Below are 22543 nucleotides of genomic sequence, written 5' to 3' on the forward strand. Positions count from 1 at the left end.
GTACTAACCTTGCCACCGAACCCATAACAAAGGGTCTGCAGACTGGCACTGGTTCTCCACTGGCTATACATTGAGTAGTACTGCTCTACATGACAAGGCCACTTCCCACCTCCACCCCCAGCTCTCTGACCTCATCTCCTATGACTATCTCCTCACTCCCTCCCCTGGTCTCTTTGGATACATCAGGAAATGTTATGTCTCAGGCTCTTTAGACCCGCTGTTTCCTCTTCCTGGAACATTAATTCCTCCAGACTGGAGGGGACTTGGCTCTCCCTCTCACCTCCTTCAGGTCTTTGCTCAGATACTGCCCTCCTATCCCCTCAGCACTCCTGATCCTCCTTAACCCATTCTACTTTTTCTTTCTTTCCATAGCCCCAACAATAAGATGTAATTTTAAAATGTTTATTCTTTTAGTTTCTATATCCTTTTGCTAGAATGTAAGTCCCATGAGTACATACATTTTTGTCTGTTTTGTTCCTTTATATATCCCTAACCTAAAACAGGTTTTGGCACATTAGGTGCTCAGTAAACAGTTTTGAATGTTGAATAAATGAACACATTTCTAACTTCTGTGCTTACCTTTACACCTGGAAATCCTTCTAATCCGGGCAACCCCATTGCACCAGGCTCTCCCTGTTAAATATGAACATAAGAAATGTAGGGGCAATAATCAAAATGTTTTTAAGCATTGGTTTCCAAAGCAAAGATATTTTTTGCTTAACCTTCCCAAACATTGATGTGTAATTTAGCAAGGAAATGATATGCCCTATTTTTAAGCAATGTATTATTGCATTTGGTGTTTGAAAATAGTTTGAATATAAAAGCTATTCTCCAGAGGGGTATATTTTCTGATTAATCATTTTCATTCTGATTCAGAATCTAATCAGAATGAATCCCTCTGCTCAGTGATAACTCCAATTTCAATAAGAACTAGAATGAAAGATGGGGCTTTAATAAAGTTTGCCAATTTGTGAGCTACCTGGTGCTGCTAGATTTTCAGAGAATAAGAATAAACTGTTTAAGAATAGATGAAGATGGAGCACTCAAAGCAGTGTTTATCATCTTTAAGTATTCTCTGCAGCTGGACAAGAATTGTGAATGCTTAAGAAGTTGACCCCAGGATCATTATCTCCAATAACACTAAAAGTTATTGCTCAAGTTGATGAGTCACTGGAAGGGGGTAGATCAGTGTTTTCTATTTTAAAAAATCTTTACATTTTGTAGTGTATGGTCCCAGGCTAACTGGAGCCTGTAGATCCTCAAGAAACACTTTGGGAAAAGCTGTGGTGAGGGAAGTTGCTAACCCTGAACAAAAAAAGCATTAGGGAAGGGGTGTTCAATATTTTGGCTTCCCTGGGCCACACTGGAAGAAAAAGAATTGTCTTCCAATAAAATACACTAACACTAATGATAGCTGATGAGCTAAAATAATCACACACAAAAAAATCTCCTAATGTTTTAAGAAAGTTTACAAATTTGCACTGGCCATATTCAAAGCTTTCCTGAGCTGCATGCAGCCCATGGGCCATGGGTTGGACAAGCTTGCATTAGGGCTTTAAGTTAAGAAAGAGATAAAGTGGGGAGTTGTTTGATGCCTTCTTGTTAATAAATTAATGTTCACTGCAAATATTTTCTCAGGACACTGGATGCTTTAGACATAATCACAAAGAAACAGGAGCTTTCAAATTGTATTCTCTGTAAGTGTATTTTTGCATACATAACTCTAATCTGCTTCAAAAATATTACCAAGGAAATAACTTCATTATTATTTATAACATTGCCCTTATTACAGAATACTTAATGAGTGAGCATATGAATTGATATGCTTTCTATGTTTCAGAAATCTTTTAAAATGCCCCCAATATGTAACTTGACAACTGATTAAAAAAAAAAAGTTCAGATTCCGTTCTGCAAAAAGTTCTGTAGAAGAGGCCCTAGGTTGCTGACAAAGGAAACACACTCTTTGATTCTCCTTGTTTACATTCTCAACAGTCCTTAAGACAGAGGTGCTCAATCAATCCATATTTGTTTGAAAGTAGCTAATAATTAAATATTTAATTAAACATCACTTATAAACTGAATACCAAAGGAATGAAATGGAGCACCTCAGAAGATAATAAATTCAATTAAGGGTAATATTCCTCTAGAAAGGTTTATGGAGAAGATTAGAAATAGTGAGGCAGGTCTATTGTCATGGGATTTGAAGAATGTCGGAAGAGTAAATTTCCAACCTCAAAAAGACTTCTCAAGTTTTTGCTCTGTGATCTACAATTCTATCATTCCTGGATTGTTTCCATGGCAGGAACTATTATTTTTCCCTACAGGACAGCTGGTGGGAGATGATGAGAGTTGCAGGGTGGTGGTGACCGAGAACCCAAAAGTAACTTCAAAGTTTGATCTAGGATGAGGCTGAATGTGTACACTAAATGTGTATTTAATTTCATGATTGCATTTTTCTGTTTCTGTGCTTCACTCACTTAATTCACATCTCTAAAAGCAAGGAACACACTTCAATCAGTTTTTATTCTTTATCCTTTGCCGTAGCTAAGAAATTTGAAGACTAATCTCTTCAAATTCTACTCAAATAGCTCTACATTTTTGTTGCCAGCCCCTTTTCAATGCCAGTAAATTATAATTTATCCTTTATTATAATACTTAAAAAGTTCTTATCTTAATCTGCAGTTATTAATGCAAGAACTTCAAAGAATGTTCCCAAAAAGACAGTGAGAAGCCTAGGTGCTCTTAAATGATTCAGAGAAGCTGTTTTGTGTGTATGAGTATGAGAGGGAAAGACCAGGAGGAAATTCTTATCAACAAGATGTAAGACAATTAAAATTAGAATGAAACATATAGTTGGTTTCAGGTAAAGATAGGGTAGACAGGGTGAATGAATAGAAAAACAAAGGAAACTGAATTACAGAATATGATCCTAACTAGTTGAAACAATGCTTTCAGGGGACAACAATTTGGCTTTTAATATATATTGCCCAATAACAAAATCAAACAGCTCTTTAATGCATCTCTTTAAAATACGTTTTTAGACATAAAAACATTACTTGTTATGACTTGTCCCTTTGCTGGTTTAACATTTATTCATTGAGTTTTAACAAACGGTACTATAACGAAAAGGCTTTAAATTTTTTTCACATGGCAATGGGAAGTGGTTTGAAAATTTATTTCAGCTTTAGGTACATTTGAGTTTCAAGTATATACCCAAAGGTTAAAATATATACAAATGAAACATGAAGGATATGCTTGAAAAAGACATGACGGGAAAAAATGCCCAGCAATAAAGGGCGTCTAATTGAATTTGGCAGAACTTTTATAGAGGCTCCATGGTTGAGAAAGATGCTGAGAACAATTATCGTCCTTTAGGCGGCTGGAGGACAGGATCTCCTTCCATGCTGAGCATAACCTCCTGATACATTTTCTAATAAGCAGCTTTATGACAAAACACATCTCCTGCAGAATAATTGCCTAAGACGTTTAAAGCAAATAAACAGTTCCTTCCTTTTTTTGTTGGGGAGATGGCAGATATATTAAGGGATTTCTTTCCAATAAGTATTTCTCTTCCACAATCTACTTAAAATTGAATCAATCATCAGAAGAGGGCTATTAGAAGAAAGTGTCCCATTTATCAGAGCTTTATATGTGTCTTCCTCCATCACAGAATGATTTTAAAAACACACTGATGGAAAGAGACAAACCTCAAGGGCAATGACAACGTCAGGACTAATGCATCTCAGAAATAGAGAACATATTGCTGGCATTTCTTTTGTGGCCTGCTTGTCACCACCAACATGTTAATTGATGAACACCTAAGAAGGCAGACCATTTTGCCCAATGCTTTTCTTTCAAAATTTAACAAAGACCAGTATTCTAAATGACACAAAACATGGGAACATTCATACCACTGGGCCAGGATCGCCTTTTGGGCCCTGTAAGAGAAACATGGAAAGTCGTTTTTCAAATAATGACCAAAGCAGTTACAGAATAAGAAACACCGTTGTCCAATTTGCTTTAATACACACACAAATATTAGCAAGTTTTGCTTTAATTACAGTTTGAATTTGAAGAATAAGATGAATAAATATAACTTGATGGAAATTTCATGAAAGTGATTGCTTGGACATTGACTTAGTTCTTAGATTTGCAATGAAAAAAGTGACAACACCATGAAAAATGCTGTTTTCCATTATTTTGGCTGCATACATTTTCTCAATTTTATTATAATTGGTTTTACTTGTTTCCTTCTGCTGAAAAATTTGGCTGTACTCGTAACATGTGTTTTTCAGTGAACTTAAGAGGTTTTTATTGTTTGTTTTTCATTGTGGTTGTTCAGCTAAAGTGTGTTTGACGATAAACAACTGTACTTACAGGAGGACCGGGTGGCCCTGGGTAACTGGGAACATTCACACCTCCCTTCAAAAAAAAAATGAAAAGAAAAGAAAAAGAGAAAGATGAGAAGAATTTACAGCAGTCTATAACTGGATTTTAAATAATTACAAATATAATATAAATACCTTAATTTTATATAAACTGCTCATGCCGTTTCCTTCATTAAATGGAATACCCTTAGGAAAGAGGTGAGATACAGAATTATTCTTGGAAGTTAATACTTTGCATCTCTACATTTTATCATTTTACCAAATGATACTATTCCTATTCTATTTTTTACTTTTTTCTATTCTATTTTACAAAGGGAGTTTAATACTCTAAGTAAAATAATACGTTTCAATTTTTAGCTTTTCCAAAGCAAATGCAGGGAAATGAAAAAGGAGTGTGAGCTACACCTGAAGCACATAGATACTTTCAGTTGCGGTTTAATTAATGTTCAGGTTTGACAGATGAGACACTAATACATTTGGAGGAAAATATTTGCTCATTAGAATTCAGTTTCTGAATTGCCAATTTATACTAACTGTTTACAGCCTGCTGACCTGCAGGCTATAACGCCATAGTGCTGATGAAGATGTGAATAGGGAACAATTTGGCTACTGAAAAGCAATTTTTTTCCACAGTCTCTTTTTATCAAATAGAAAACTAAGGTAAATGGGGAGATGACGTTATCCACAACCCTGTGTGGATGTTTCTACAAAAATAAATTCTTTAGGACAAAAGAGAATAAGAACATCTTGAAAAAAATTGACATGTCCTAGAGTAACCAACACTTAATGGAGAACTTATTCTATAGTTTAAAAAAATCACACATTTTAGCATTTAGGAAAAATTTCCATATGAAAATTTTAGTTAGGATCTTTTTTCTTTCTTTTTAAACATTTGTATAGAATCAATAGTCAAATCTGCCTTTTCCTTTCTGCAGTTTTCACACATCAGTTGCAGAGTTGAAGAAGTCACTGTTTCATTGTTTCTGTATGATGGTGGCCAGTAGTGTTCTGTGAAGACAATTTGCATGCATCTTCCAAACACTAGTGATGGAAGAAAAACGCTCCATCCATTTATTACTTTATTATTTAACTCATTGATCCAACAGCGACTGAATGTCTACCATATTTTAGTGTGCTACGTCCTGGAGAGACAAAGGATATTTTCATCTGAGATTTCCAAAGGAGGTTTCCCAGGGAAGAAAACATTTAATCTGTGTTTTGAAGGATGGATGGTTTTGGAGAATTCAGAGGGAAGACAAAGAAAGACATCTTAAGTGCATTATAAAATGATAGATCCCTTTCATGAACTCATGTTATATTTGCTGTTCTGCCCACGGGGGAAGGAGTGAATTTTAGGATTTGAACACTAAATACTTTCTGTCCTGCTTTCCTGTCAAGGGAAAAGGTCAGTAACACAGATGAACAGATTTAGGAAACAAGTTTAGGAAATAGAGTGCTAATCTCTTCATTTACGTGTACAAAGCATGTAACTGCATGCAGATTGATAATAATCCTCATTGTCTTCGGAAAGTCAGGGTCAATTCTGCCCTTTCTATGGTGAGTTTGGTTTCTTAAAGTGGGGTAGAAAAGGGTGTTTGGCATGATGTCTCAGCTCGGCTCGGCTGCGATTCGAGCGTGGCCCCACATGAGGGCAGACTTGCCACGGAGAGAGGCTCCTCTCCTCTCCACCGTTTCCCTGACGGAGCGTGCATCTGTCTCAATCACAATAATAAAAACATCGATGCCTCTTGTACTTTTTGTTCACTAAGAGCTACATAAATAGAGTTTCCTTGCATCTCAGACATCATGAATGGGAATGAACACATATAGCATAATATCAGATTTTCTACCAACTCGCATCAGCGGAAAGGATCTATTTTTCTGGCCCTTCTCTTTTCTGTGAATGAAGCACATTAAGGTTAAATGACTTTCCCAGGGGCCCCAAGCCAGGAAGTGGAGAGTCGGAGCACAAACCCAGGTTCCTAAATCCAAGATGGGGAGACCCGCAGTATGCCCATCTGAGCATTGCACATTGAGGCTGAACCAAAGGGAGAACAAATCAGGTCTCTTTAAAGCTACATTGGCTATCATTTATATTAATATACAAAATTCAGAAGACTTTTATCTTTGAAAACATCTAAATGTAGTCTTACCTCTGAGTTATAAAAGTCTTAAGTAAACACATGAATTTTAAGTTTTAACCCTAGAACAACTCACAGGTGGTCCAGGTGGTCCAGGTTTCCCAGGGAGTCCGTCGCTGCCCTGCAAGGGATATACAGACTAATATCAGAGGCGTAGACGTTTCTACCCCAGGTTTACAAACTATCTTCTGAAATTAATCACAGAGCCATCTTCTGAAATCAGTATGACTTGCCATGTTGTTTCAGCCTTGTAGTCTTATTCAGCTGGGCTCTCCTTTACCCAGGAAATACATTTCTAGACCGCAGGACAGGTAAAGGCCTTTTCCCATACCCATTCAGATTCTCACTGTGTGAGCTCTAGAAATGAAGCTTATTTTTAGATGGAGCCAGACAACCCAGGTGCTCATGTCCTGGACTTCCAGTGCAGCTGGCGGAACTCTCCCAATGTGGAACTCTCCTACAAGCAGGCGATGGGCTCTGGGATTGTGGCTCTGAGTCAGCCCTCACTTTGAGCCTCATTTCTACCACCTTCATCTTTTGGGAACCAGAGGGGACATCCACATAATTTGACGAAAGTAAAAAATCACAACCTGTGTTGTGTCTGCAGGAGGGAAACTTCATCTTCCATTTCCTAAGTTAATATCTGACTTTACATCCAAGTCGGACACATCTCCCTGAGCAGAAGCAACTGTGGTATAGCACTGTTTAAAGCAAATGGTCGCTACAATTTAAAGAGTCTTAGTCTTACAGGAGAAGCAGACTGAAAATAGAATTTGTGAAAATGAATTCAAGTTGAAAGTTGAAAAATGTATTTCACTTTTATTTTTACAAACCATAGATGTTTATCGGTCCATAATAAACAGAGCTATTGAAGTCCCTCTGGTGTCTCTCAGCAGTTCTTCCTATAACTCTGCTTTTCTCTTAGAATAATAGCCTCATAAAATCTTTTAAGTCCTTCTATAGCAGGGGAAATGGCAAGACATGGTTAATTAAAAAAGAATTCAGATAGAGTAAAATTTCTACTCAAAATGTCCAAGAATTTTGAGGGATTTTAGTCCATTCCTATAAATGTAATCAAGGACTTCATTCCAATACCCTGCCATTTTTTGTAACGAAAGTATCATAAAATCTTTTGTTTGTATGTTTATCAATAAAAATAAACTGTAAAGTTTTTCTTGCAATGCTTCTGCCTGAGAATATATAACAAAGAGCAAGCATATTGTTTCTTTTCCCAAACTGCTTTGATGGTGGCTATCTCTCTAAGACATGTCATATTCTGCTGACTGGCAGTGTCCTTCAAAGAATTATGTCATAGTTCTAATGAGTCGACAAACAAGGAAAAATATGTGCCTATTGAAAAGTCTTTTTTTTCCCCTGGCACAATTAAAAGTCATATATTCACTCTCATTTTGTGCCTCAAAGCTCATCTCAGTGTGGAATTCCCATTAACTTCAAAGGCAAGTCTATGACTGAATAATTTCCATAGAGAACAGAGAAAAGAGGCTGGTGGGATTGGGCAAGCTCCTTGGGATAAAATCAGAAAAAAGTCTGCAGAGACTATCTAGAATAAAGGCATTGTTTCCTTCAAAATGTGCTGGGATTCCTTTGCTCCTTGATGTCACTATGTTCCACGTTGGTCAGGGAACTTGTGTCCTGACGAGTGGGTGGAAGCTGCCTAAGTGGCTCATGTGGACTCTTGATTCTTATTTCCCCAATCTAAATAGCTAGGCTTATTCCACTTACTTGCTGGGTCTGCCTGGACTAGTACAATTGAGCCAGTTTAGATCCTAAACAGGGTAAACATGTGAAACTGTGTGGTGTCCTGTCTGAGACTCATCTAATGCTGGTCCTCCTTTCTGACCATGGCAACCCATCTGTCCAATAACTGATCTCCCCAGGAAACAGGCTATCCTGGTTCTTCAGTAAACTTCCCCCATGACCGTCTGGGGACAAAACTTCTCGACTGTCTCTGCAAGCTCTTTGGTTACTAGAATCTTGGTCCTGAGAGCCAGTCTGCTGTCTGGAGCTTTTGGAGGTGCGGCCTTTGGGAGGTGATTAGGTCATGAGGGTGGAGCCTTCATGAACAGGATTAGTGCCCTTATAAAGGAGGCCCAAGGAAGCTTGGTCACCCTTCTACTATGTGAGGACACAGCTAGTAGGTGACATCTATGAACAAGAAGGCAGACTCTGTCAGACACTGATTCTGCCAGCACCTTGGTCTTGGACTTCCCACACCCCAGAACCGAGAGAAATATGCATAAATGTTTGTTGTTTATAAGCCACTCCGTCTATGGTATTTTGTCGTAGAAAACTGACAGCCCCTGTGGCTGGAACTCCCTGGTAGACATCACATTACTTGCATCCTTCCAGGAGGCTCCCCCACCCAATCCTTCCACAAAGATGGTTGACCAGGATCCTGAATCCCGCCTGAACTTTTGTTTTATGGCACCAATGTTCTATTTATCCTTTCTCGTAGGAAAATATCTCCCATGTTTAGAATAAACTTTGGACCTGTGTTCTTCCAAGTCCACTACAAGAATAGCTACTCTCTGCCATCATTTCTACTTTTAGGCTTTGCTTGATTTTATGGCTCTCTCTGTGAAGAGTCTCATCCTGCTCCCACTCCAAGTCCCAGTTTGGATGTAAGTGAGGCTTTTCCTTTGTACCTTTTCACCTTTTGCTCCTGCGGGACCAGGATGTCCAGTTCTTCCCAATAAGCCCTGTAAAACACAAAACTAAGTTTGTTACAGAAACAGCAATTAAATGGCCAAAGGGTATTGGAAGTTGGTTACTAAAACTTACACATTTTGAAGGTCATTTGATCCTAATTAAATAAGCCCTAGAAGCTTATATTTCTTCTGGCTGATACAGCAGCTGTATCCTGCTGATAAGCCCTTGGAAGGGTAAAATTTGTATTTGTGGTCGCTTTTTCACCTTGGTCAACCACATTTAATGACCTTAATTGGAACCTTTTGATACACTTAAGAATCTAGTCTTGCTGTTTAAACAGCAATTTACATAACATTATGCCTTCCTAAATGAGCTATAGTTTTGGTAGGGACCAACATTTTAAATACTTCAAGGTGGCAGAATTAACAATGTGCATACTGAGTTATATGATCTGCATTTTACCACTGAAAAATAAAATTTAATTTTAATCCTTTGGGAACAGAGTTAGCTATAATTTTCATGGTTTCTTTCACAACTCTTTTTCATCGTTTTTAATTTTAGCGAACAATTTAAAGCCAGGTTTGTTCTATATAACTGTGGCGAAAGCATAAATGACACAACTTTAATTATGGAAAATCCTTATTTCAAAACATTAAAAATATATAATTAGATTCCTACTGGTGTGGTAAAGACTCTATGGCATAGGAACTCTAAGAAAGGATGAGGTGGAAAAGTTGAAGCATGTGCTGGGTTGCCAGATTTAGCAAATAAAAACACAATATTTGGGATGAACTTATACTAAACAATTATTTGTTTATCTGAAATTCAAATTTAACTGCATGCACTGTATTTTATCTGGCAACTCTAGAATTAAACTCTGTTTGAATGAGAGATTGGGTTTGGTAAGTATAAAGGAAAAGAGATTCTGTTCTAGGAAAACAAAACAGTGTAAGACACGAAGGCTTTGATGGTGTGTTTGAGGGGCAGTGAAAGCCTTGACTAAAATAGAGGTATTTTAATTTATACATAGGAATAAAAATAAATGAAATCCGATAATCCTTAGCCCACTTTTTTTTTTTTTCCTTTAGAAAATAAATTCTCAGTTTGTGGTGCCATTTGACTATCTCTTCTAAAGGTTAGTGCCAAAAAATTATAAATAAAAAATAGAATGCTCTTTTATATGCAATTTCTATTTCAAACAGACTAGCTTAATCGCAGACTGCTTTCTGGTCTGGTGGAATTCTGATGCAAGTCCCCAGGACACTGAGCAGACTTAAGTAATACTAAATGAAAATCTGAGAGATTAGATGAGGCTACTTTTCCAGGCAATATCTGGGCAATCTACATAGAGGCACAGAGAGCAAAAGGCAATGAAGAAAATTAATTCACCTTGCATCATACCAGCAGATATAAGCTGTGAGTGCAATCATTTTAACAAATACTTACAGGGGGTCCAGTCGGGCCGGGAGCACCTGGAATGCCTGGAATTCCTTGAAGACCCTGGAAAAGATAGTTCCTACCATAAAATCTGTTATATCATTGGGAAGAAGGCATTTTAGTTAATCAAATATTTTGACCATTGAACATTAAACACTTATTTAGCTAACTGAGAAATATAATGTTTGTCATATACAAATATACTTTTTTAATTCTAATTTTTTAATTTCAAAAATAAAACTTTTTCTTTAGGGGTGCAAGTGATTTTCGGTTATGTGGATAAATTGTATAATGGTGAAGTCTGCGATTTTAGTGCACCCATCACCCAAGTAGTGTACACTATCCCCAGTAGGTAGTTTTTCATCCTTCACTCCTCACCTATACTCCTCACTTCTGGGCCTCCAACGTCCATTATATCACTCTGTATGCTTTTGCGTACTCATAGCTTAGCCCTCACTTATAAGTAAGAATATGTGCAAATACTCAGTTTTAAAGAGTAAGAAGGGTGAGCTAAAATGCCATGACATGGAATCTGAAGCAAACATAATTTAATCTGGTGATTCATACAGCGTTTCTTATTTTATAGAGCCATTCCGTCAGCAGTAGTATCTAAGAATCTCGTACTGGTAAAACATGGAAATACAAATTTTTGATTGGCAGAATGCCATTGAAGAAATAGATGATTACACTTAAGCGCCATTCAGCTAGGGAAAAATGGAATATGTTTTATGATATAATATTTATTTTAGCTCATCAGTTTATTATAAGAAGAAATTTGGCTCATTGGTGAATTTAAATTTGGAACCCGTTAATGGCTTAAGCATAACAATGAACAGATTTCCCCTCCCTTCCCTCCTTAGATTTGTAGAATAGCACTAATTATACCAGATAGGATTTAAGATGCTGATACATTTATATATCAAGGAAGAAATGGCAAGATTAGCTAACTTATGTAATTAGTTTTGTTACTTTGATACATTTGCCAACAACAGAATATTGTTAAATACGTTACATATAATTTATAATATGAAATATTTTGCAATTATTAAAATCATGTTTCAAAAAAGTTAGAAAACATGCAAAAATAAAAGTCACAAATCTTATATAGCACAGGGTCTAAATTTTTGAACAATTTTAAATGTACTTCCTAAAAGATGGGAATGATACATACAGGCTTTTATTATTTTATCATGACAAATAGATAAAAGTTTTATCAGAATCTTTAGTGTTAGATGTGTTTTAGAATTCTGGATTATCACTTCATTTCACAGGTAACATGATATACACACTGAATATTATGTAACACTGCAGTGGTGCCCGAAGCAGTGCCCTCTAATAAACACACAAATATTTCTGTGGCAAAACATGATATTCTGACAGAGTGGAAAAGACAAGCTCCGTGTGAGTTAGGCCAGATTTGGCTGCCAAATGAATTTGCTTGGGAAACAAAGCCAAACTTGGGGAACATTTCCAGGGTTTTCAGAGGCTTTGGTTTTGGAATTTATAGATGAGGTGTTGTTGTTATGATTTGGCTCTGCATCTCTACCCAAATCTCATCTCAAACTGTAATCCCCACATGTAGAGGGAGGGAGGTGATTGGATCATGGGGGTGGTTTTCTGCATGCTGTTCTGATGATAGTGAGTAAGTTCTCAGAAGATCTGATGGTTTTATAAGTGTTTGGAAGTTCCTCCTTTGCTCTCTCTCCTGCTGCCTCATGAAGGTGCTTGCCTCCTCTTCACTTTCTGTCATGATTGTAAGTTTCCTGAGGCCTCCCCAGCTACGTGGAACTGTGGGTCAATTAAACCTCTTTCCTTTATAAATTACCCAGTCTCAGGAAAGTTCTTTACAGCAGTGTGAAAATGGACTAACACAGTTGTGGACCATGACATTACTATTACCAGAAGTCCCTCCTGGATAGTGGGAATAGGGAGAAATGTTATCTTTTAGTCCTTTTTTGTATTTTCTCAATTTTCAATAGTGGACTGAGATCACTTCTATAATGAGAAAAAACAATCTTAAAATACCCTTTTGTTATTTCAGATAACTATGTGATACATCAAGTTCTAGATTGAATGATTCCACTCTTTCAGGATTTAGTCTCCTTTACTGAGTAAAATATTCTTTTTGTATTGCCATACCATTCTTTGTCATACTACAATTCCTTTACCTTTTACTATTATGATATATGCATTTCATATACTTTATAAATATTAGATGATGTGGCCATGGAAATATTACTGCATACTGATTATGAGCATTCTATAGGACTGTGAGCTGGATCAAGTTTCTTTGCATCATTGGGATCAAGGACCAAGTTCTTCCAGGTTTGTCCATTCAGTGCCAAATGGCATCATGTGTTACTTCAGGTCTATTCATGTGATATGATATGAAGAAGCGCTTAAAAATTCTACTTGAACATGCTAGAATTCCTAATAAGTCTTCGGCCAAATCTTGTGTGTATTGATGTTAAAGAACGTTGACATATTTTTCTTCAATTTTATCAATCTCATTGGCAGTGCTCTGTGTGTGTGTGTGTGTTTGTGTATGTGTGTGCATGTGTGTATACATGGGCATGTGTACATGTGCAGGCTCTACATATCAGTATGTGGTACTCGTTCTTTTTATTTCCCTAACATTAACTTGTATACAGGTTACACATGCAAGGTAAAAAACATTTCCATTGATAATGGCACCTCTAAATGACTGGAGATTATAAATGTTATACCATAAATTTCTTTACCTAAAAATACCCATATTTCCATAAAATTCTTTCTATATGTACATGCATAAAATATATGTATATATGTATTCCTTTTTTTTTTTTTTTTGCTACTTTTAGTCTCAACACTGAATCAGTCCAGGGATGTTGAGTGAGTTTTTAGATAGTCTAATTTATAGCTTGGGATTCATTAACCTTTGATGACCACATTAAACTTCAAAATAAACCTCAGTCCATAAATAAAAAATCATTCTCAGCAGCCTTTCTCTGAAAAAGCTGAAATTCTGTAGTAAAAGTAAAAGTTACTATGGATGCATAAAGGGCAATAAGATAATTTTAGAAGACAAGATGGTCATTAAAGAAGACAAATACATATTAAAGAGTAAGACAGTCAATTTAACATACAGTGCCAAACTAAAATACAAATTAAAATTTATTGCAGAGATATTCGGAGACCATTGGAGCTATGTTCTTACCCTGCTCTGATATTTCATTTTGCAAATCCTAGCTCAGTTGCTACCAAGAAGATTTTCTGTTGCTATAATATCTGGCTGATGATATTTTTCATTTCTAATTTATCAATTATTATCCCAAAATATTATAGGAAGACCTGCATTTCAAGCAAGAAATCACTCCATCAAAGGTTAGCATGTGTTCTATTAGCATCTCCAAGTTGCTACCTTGAGCTGTGCAACAACGTCTGTGAAAAATGTGGAAGAAAATGTTGCTTTTCTAAGAGTAATAAACAAGCAGGCAACTCCTTTCTCTCATTTTCCAAACAGATGAAAGACATAATAATTAGAAGTCTCAAAGAGATGGGGTGTCCCTCTGTATCTTTTCCACTTAGAGTAGAATAGACATTTGAGATTTCGTAAGATTAGATCTTAAGTCCATACTGTATGTTGAAATGGTATAGTTCATTGGCCAGTTGGAAATGTACATGTTTTTGGTCAAAGTTTTATTCACTTTGACAAATCAACAAATTGTAATTTCAAATAATATCTGAGACCAAGTAGAAGACAAGATTATATTCACTATCTCCCATCTGCTAGAGAAAAAGCTGCACCACCTTATTCCCCCTACAAGGCCTAAAGGAGTCAATAGTTTACTTCAGATTTATTCATATTATTCACATGGTGTGAAGAAACATTCATATTATTCACATGGTGTGCAGAAACAACGGAAAAGAATCTCCTGAACTTGCTGAAACTCCCCATGTAATGAGAATTGTGCACAATTTTGTGAACTGTGTTAAAGAATTTATAAGGGGTACTGAAGAAAAAGCCCACTAAAGTGTGGAGGAATATTCATCTCTTTTTTTTTTTTTTTTTTTTTTTTTTGAGACGGAGTCTCGCTCTGTCACCCAGGCTGGAGTGCAGTGGCGCAATCTCGGCTCACTGCAAGCTCCGCCTCCCGGGTTCACGCCATTCTCCTGCCTCAGCCTCTCCGAGTAGCTGGGACTACAGGCGCCCGCCACCACGCCCGGCTAATTTTTTTGTATTTTTAGTAGAGACGGGGTTTCACTGTGGTCTCGATCTCCTGACCTTGTGATCCGCCCGCCTCGGCCTCCCAAAGTGCTGGGATTACAAGCGTGAGCCACTGCGCCCGGCCTAAGTGTGGAGGAATATTAAAAATGGATTTCAGTTCACCAAGAGAGAAAAGTGCCCTGCAGAATCAATGAAAATTAACTTCTAGTGACTTTAACTTAGAGTTACTTATACAAAACCTGAATTCCAATTATTTCTTGATCTTTTTGTTATTACCTTCTCAATTCCCTCTAAAGCCTACCTTTTGGGTGGCGGTAGTTCAAAGCTGTTGGACTATGAAAATCAGTTATCGTGCTTGTGCTTTAGTAAAACCTTCTGTGGAACATGAGGAAGCAAAAGCACAATAACTTATTTTGAAGATAATGTTTTATTTATGGATGAAAATAAATATTGAATATATTTGGTATTCAATTTTTAACTTGGGAAAAAATCAAATCTCAAAGTTTTCTAGATTACATGCAATATTAATTAGAAACAATAGTACATGATGATTACCGGTAATGTAAAATATAACTCCACCTAGAAAAATAGATTTTCTTTATGTAGTTATGATTTTCCACAATAACATCAAGGTTAATATACGCCAGATGGCTTACTTACTTTCATTAAGAATTATTAGTATCAAAACTGTTTAAACTAACAGCAATTCATCATTCTAATTGGTTTTTCTAAGAGTTAATGTGAATTATGTAGGAAAAAAATGATGTCCTGAGCATCACCATGCCTTAGAGTCAGAAAATTATACCATTATCTCAAAAGCACATTGGACTTGGAAACTTAGTCCAACGGGTGAGCAGCTGATGTAAACTAGAACAAGAAGATTCTTCTGATAGTTTTTTTTCTCCGAAGAATTTGAAAGCTGAGCAAAGACACAGACAATCCAAGGTTGCTGAAGTTTAATCAGAGTTTAGTGGTACCCAGGGAAGCTCTGCTGGGTTCTCAAGCTGCCCTTACTGCTAGGCTGGTCGTCCAACTACTATTCCTTTAAATCTCTTAGCTATCCTGGGAGCCTTTTGAGTAAATTTGCCTTTCCCCCTTTCCCTTACTTTTATTTTGATAGAGCTGGAATTATTATCTGTTAAATAAAAACAGAAAAATTATAACTGACATATTAACTTTGTGCCTTAATTTCATGGTCTCTAAAACTGGACCATTGGTAATAAACATAAACATGTTATTTAAAAATGTGTCAACATTTTAAACGCTCTAAGTGGTCTTTGTTTTTATTGGTTATAGCATCAGATCTGAGCTATAGAAAAATTAACATTTTTACTCTGTTGAGCCACGTAAAGAGAATCAATATTAGGACTATATAATCAGAAAAGAATCTGTTACCTCATCGCCTTTCTCCCCAGGTATCCCAGGGTAGCCCCGCTCTCCTTTGCTTCCCTAAAAAGACAATACATTCAACTAGCACATGCAATCATTTTTCTTATCTTTTGGAAATGAAAAAAATCTCTTCTAAGAACACTTGGGGCATGTAATTTGGACAGGGTCAGGGAACAAATAAATAGCAACATTTGCAAGTGGCTTTTACATCACTTTGTCTCTCTCTCTCTCTCTCTCTCTCCATATATATGTATTTTAAAAGTTGTCTATTTTCAAATCGGGTTCTTTTTTTCGTACTAAATTGAGGGTCCCACAGGGGAAAGTGGAGGAGAGAATTCTTACCTTTGGTCCCTCTCTTCCTGGGATTCCTGGAGGACCCCGTGGCCCTGTATCACCCTAGAGGACAGAGGAAGAACAGAACTGAGAGAATGCACTACATGTAACCCACAGGGATCATAAACATTCAGCCAGGCTTCTCACCTTCCGGGCCATGGAATCATACTTTCCAGGCTCACCAGCGCCTCCTTCTTCTCCTTTGTTGCTTTTCAGCCCTGGGACACTGCCTTGGCAGTTGCCACAGAAATTCTAATGAGTGTAAAGATAAGGTTACTGAGAGAGTCATAAAAGCCATCTCTAAAGGTGAGGTTTCATGTGATGTGAAGTCTTTTTGGAACCTCTGGAGACGAGTGATATATATAGGTCATTCTGCTTTCAGACACTTGATTTATCCAATTTAAAAACATTAATTTTTGTGAGGTAAAAACTATTTACAAAGCTCATCAGTGATATCTGTTTATGATATTGATGAACTTTTATTTTTAAAACAGGTCTCCAATGACACTTAAATAGAAAATTCCAAATAAATAAGGAAAAGACACATAAGTCAGGAACAAAAACTGAGGCTCAATTGTTTAGCAGAATGTTTTAAAAGGGAGTGGTAATAAAGTTTAGAAAACCCAGCAAGATTACAGAATTCAAACAACCTATAGCATAAATCATTTTAAAAACAACAGAAAAAATTGTGAAGAAAGGACTTGTTCTTTTGGGAGCAAAATTAGTTCTCCAACTACATACTAACATTTTGTCAGTGGAGGCACTCGAGAGAAATAATTACTTGACTGACATAAACTTGACTCCTAGTTCAAATCCAAGTGACAATAGGAAATCTAAGTGAAATTACCTTTCCATTGCCTTCTCTGCAACCTTTAGCTGATCTGGGAAGGCTTGACTTCAAGTGTCTGAGCTCATAAGATAAACATAACTCTCATCACACAGCTAAAGAAAGTGTGTGTGAAAAGCTCTATATAGGCTTATTTTTAAATAAATTGTTGGAATAAGAATATGACCAAGAAAGGCACAGAATAAGGGCCACTGAGTGGGGGAGACAGTTTAACAGTTGACAGAAGGTAGGACAACTTAAGTTTCCATTCTTCCATCCTTTTCCCTAAAGGGAAGAATCTTTAAACATGAAAATGAAGTGAAGCTTCTTATTGATAAGAAGCTGGCAAGAAAGCTCATGGCTATTCAAATTCAATATTTTTGACCTAATGAATAGCACTGTCAATCTGATTTTCAAACATGGGCTCCTTGGAACACTAATTTTGCATGATACTGAAAAGCTTACAAGGTGTGATGGTTAATACTGAGTGTCAACTTGATCGGATTGAAGGATGCAAAGTATTGTTCCCAGGTGTGTCTGTGAGAGTGTTGCCAAAGGAGATTAACATTTGAGTTGGTGGACTGGGAGAGGCAGACCCACCCTCAATGTGGGTGAGCACAATCTAATTGGGTGCCAGTGAGGCTAGAATAAAGCAGGCAGAAGGTGGAAGGGGTTGACTTGCTGAGTCTTCTGGCTTTCATCTTTCTCCTGTGCTGGATGCTTCCTGCCCTCAAACATAGGACTCCAAATTCTTTGGCTTTGGACTCTCAGACTTACACTAGTGGTTTGCCAGGGGCTCTCAGGCCTTTGGCCACAGACTGAAGGCTGCACTGTCAGCTTCCCTACTTTTGAGGTTTTGGGACTTGGGCTGATCCACTACTGGCTTCCTTGCTCTTCGACTTGCAGACAGCCTATTGTCGGACTTTACCTTGTAATCGCATGAGTCAATTCTCCTTAATAAGCTCCTTTTCATATATACATATATATTATTAGTTCTGTCCCTCTAGAGAACCCTGATGAATACATGAGGCAAATCATCTAAAAAATGCTGGGTTACAGCAATCCCATTACTCGGTATATACCCAAAGGATTATAAATGATTCTACTATAAAGACACATGCACATGTATGTTTACTGCAGCACTGTTCACAATAGCAAAGACTTGGAACCAACCCAAAAGCCCATCAATGACAGACTGGATAAAGAAAATGTGGCACATATACACCATGAAAAACTATGCAGCCATAAAAAAGGATGAGCTCATGTCCTTTGCAGGGACATGGATGAAGCTGGAAACCATAATTCTCAGCAAACTAACACCAGAACAGAAAACCAAACACCATATGTTCTCACTTGTAAGTGAGAATTGAACAATGAGAACACATGGACACAGGGAGCGGAACATCACACACTGGGGCCTGTCAGGGGTTGGAGGGGTAGGGGAAGGATAGCATTAGGAGAAATACCTAATGTAGATGACGGGTTGATGGGTGCAGCAAACCACCATGGCACATGTATACCTATGTAACAAACCTGCACGTTCTGCACATGTACCCCAGAACTTAAAGTATATAAAAAAATGCTGGGTTAAACAGCTCTCTTCATGGTGGTCTTTCTTAGAGTCTGAATATATAAAAGGGAACTAGGGTTATATGCAATGTTTCCCAGATGAATTTTACCACCTGGATTATTTCACAGGGATAATGTGTTGGCAGGGGAGTTAAATATATATATTTATAGAACTATTACTGACACCTGAAAAACTATGAAGATAAAGAGACACTTGAGAACTTAAGAAAAACAAAAGGATTTCAAAAAGTATGAAAAAGATAATGATCTGCAGACACAAACATGGCATATCAATATGGAGCAAAACCTTGGCATATCAATATGGAGCAACATGTTAGAATAGATTATTCAATAGACTATTTTAGTAAAACATTAAAAAATAATCATTATGATAAATATAATTTTTAAGAGTCATTTGAAACTGACTTCATTTTCTTTGGGTTAGGGTTACCAGAATGGCAAATTTAAATAACTGAGTTTTGTTAACATTCTTGGAAAAATGTCTTAAGATTTTCTCATGGAAAGAATAAAGATGCATCAATTATTAACCAATACATAAAGTCATTCAAAGAGGGATTGATACACTGATTAATCTAGAAGAAGGCCTTTGAAGGTGCCTGTAATTATGCCAGTTCTTTTTAACACTTTAATCAAAGATATTTTTGCAAACAGAAAGCAGGATGATCAAATTGGCTAAAGACTCAAGGCAGAGAGAGATAGTGTTAACATATAGGATAACAAGATCAGGATTTAACATGATGTTATTACATTGGCCTGACAGATCCAACCCACAGTCTAAATTCCTGCGTTTGGATTTTGTTCGGGAAACTACATACCTCCCCTTTCTTCTATAGTATACAGTTTGTGGAGACTATCAGTCAAGATGTCCTGCTCGTTATGGACTCAGAACCTTAGTGAAATGATGTAGGGACTGGAGCAACGGCAGAGCACATACATTAGAGGGATGATTCCCGGGCGAGATTGTCAATTAGTTCCACTTCTGAGAGCCCTGATTCCACTTCCTGTCAGAGCCTATTCATGGTCCTTTTATCTGTTCTGTGAGATCCCATATTCTGCCAGTATATTCATTTCTACTAAAGCACACAAGTTTCTCATCCTTAAAGAACCCTAAGTATTCTGAAATGATATAACTCCGGCAATCCTGCTATTTCCAGCACCACTGTTTTATAAAGAATCTAGGACTTAATGTCTGAGGACCTATGTTCCTGGGTTAATGTTACATTTACTTGCCGTATGGCTCTGAAAAAGTTACTTAACTGCTGAGAACTTCAGGTCTCTCATCTATAGAGTGGGAATGCTGCAACAGCCTGAACTCATAAGATTATTACGGAAATTAAATAAGATGATATAAGTAAAGTGGTATATTGACTGGCATGTAATTTTAACTCAATAAATATAAGATTTTCCTGAAATCCCCACAAATATTCTTCTTGGGCTTATACAAACTGCTGGCTTTTGAAGGTCTTAGAAACTTCTTTAATATATTTTTATATTTATATTCATATTTACACTTATGTTTATATATCTATTCTCAAAACTCTACCTTACAAATGTATATGCTAGAACTCGAGTCTTTTGAATTAAATTAAACAAATATTTCTGCCTGCTTACTATTGTGCAAATAATTGTGTAAATCACTGGGCTAAATGCCAGAAATACAAACTAAATTATGTATATATATAACTATAGTCTGTGTGTGTGTGCACGCGTGTGTGTACACATACACAACGTCCATTCATACAAAGACAGATACAACACACTGTGTTTGAGTATGAAGTCAAGGGCCTGATTTTCATGTGGCCTCACTCAATCTTAGCATACCAGGCAGAAACATGCAAATACATACCCTTACATATGTGCCATTATCATCCCCCCTACCTGTTTTACTGATAAAATACAGGGAAGTGTTAGAGAGATAAAAAAAAAAAAGAGGTAGCAAGACTAATTCCCTGAGATGATAATAGGTAGAGGTGATTTTTATTGAACAGAGTAACAGGTATTAGGGCACTTGCTGACTGTGGAATTTTGTAAAATCCCATGACATCAAAATTCAGCCTTGTAAGTGGCTATTTATAGAGCAGCACTGATTTTCATCTTGGGAATGACCAGGCCAGATATAGTGAGAAGGATTAGGTTTCACAGTAGTGAGCCAGGGTGAGTCAACACCCATTAAGAGAAAGATGTTCCTTCAGAGGAGAGAATAATCTACTCCAGGGTGCAAATGACATAATTCCTTCCCTGTAGCCAGTTCATAACTATCCTACCCGCTGCCCTCCGCCCCTGCCCCACCCAAAATGAGAGGCTGGTAAAGAAGAAGAAGACAGCGAAAGAATTAGGATAAATGGCACAAGATATATAAGATACATGTTTATTTTCCTATCTTAAAGATGTCCTGCCATTTAAAAATTGAATTGTAGTTCCAGCTAAGTAATTGACTCAATTTCTGCTAAATATTTTTCTTTCTGATTTTTCCTGGAAATTAACACATAATTTCTTACACAGCAATAGAGTACCTTGAGCAAAGCACCGATGTCTCCCAAGAGAGGAAGCGCAATCTGTGGTTAAGAAGATAAAACCAAATATATGTATTTATATATGAACACAATACAATATAAACATACAGTATAATGTAGACATTTTTCCTCAAAATGCCATGAAGCTTCTGGTGTCTCACTTTAGAATCACTGGCTTAACATTATGTTTCGTATCAAGAAATGTGCACATGGCACTGATAGAATTCAGAACAAATTTTGAAAAATGTTCACTATTCTTCTCTCTTGAATGTGCAAACACACATATCATAGTTTTGACTGTGCATCCCTATTTTATAGTTTCATGGCAACCTTTATGCCGTCCCTGGTATATTATTGGTTTTAAACAATACCTAAAGATAAATTATTTATTAAAAGGAAATCACTCCTCTGGCGAACACATTATCAGGCTGTTGAGAAATATGTAAAGTACCAGATAAGTTTGCCTTAAAGTTATTTCTCATGGAAGTTCAAAAGAACCTACAGTTGGCTTAAGTGATAGGCAAGACAAACACCGAAGGAACTTGGGCCACATTTTGGCCACATGTCTTAAGATGTTCTTTCAGAGAGACACTATGTAAACCCAAGTAACGTTTTTGCAAGATTCCCAGAAAAATGCACAAGTGATTCACTCAACAGTGGCGTTAAAGTAATGCCAAAATATGCCTCCACGCATAGCTTATAAAGGCACATAAGGCCCAAACACTGTGAGAGGTAGAAAGGATTTGTGAGGCTTAGAACTGAGAAGCCAGATTTGGATTTTATTATACAAGACTCAATACAATATCATGTACCATATGGCCTCTCAAATTATAACTGCCGAGTCTGAGGCTATTTAAAGGGGTTTCACTGTTGCTCAAAGCAAGGTTTAACCTAAAATAAAACTTTGAAACACACATTTGTGCCTAAACCCTTTTTCTAAGAGCCTACTCAAGCCAGTTTTCATAATTTAATCATCGCAACATTTTAAAACTACAGAATCAATGGATCTATAACATATTGTAGGCAACTTGTCTGCAAAATATCATTTA

General features: G+C 36.9%; 1 protein-coding gene across 4 annotated transcripts in view; it reads right to left on the bottom strand.

Moving 5' to 3' along the window:
* COL19A1 (collagen type XIX alpha 1 chain) overlaps positions 1–22543 on the bottom strand; it is a 338738-nt gene that overhangs the window by 41636 nt on the left and 274559 nt on the right. For all 4 annotated transcript variants that reach the window (XM_063618674.1, XM_055257198.2, XM_063618677.1 and 1 more), the window contains 11 exons: positions 21495–21536; positions 16713–16817; positions 16575–16628; positions 16239–16292; positions 10646–10699; positions 9196–9249; positions 6606–6650; positions 4524–4574; positions 4378–4422; positions 3912–3938; positions 580–633 (listed from right to left, as the gene is read on the bottom strand). In XM_063618674.1, coding sequence (XP_063474744.1) covers positions 580–633; positions 3912–3938; positions 4378–4422; positions 4524–4574; positions 6606–6650; positions 9196–9249; positions 10646–10699; positions 16239–16292; positions 16575–16628; positions 16713–16817; positions 21495–21536 — 585 coding nt within the window. The remainder of the gene's footprint in view (positions 1–579; positions 634–3911; positions 3939–4377; positions 4423–4523; positions 4575–6605; positions 6651–9195; positions 9250–10645; positions 10700–16238; positions 16293–16574; positions 16629–16712; positions 16818–21494; positions 21537–22543) is intronic.

This window comes from Symphalangus syndactylus, chromosome 2, assembly GCF_028878055.3.
Source record: "Symphalangus syndactylus isolate Jambi chromosome 2, NHGRI_mSymSyn1-v2.1_pri, whole genome shotgun sequence".
NCBI lineage: Eukaryota > Metazoa > Chordata > Mammalia > Primates > Hylobatidae > Symphalangus > Symphalangus syndactylus.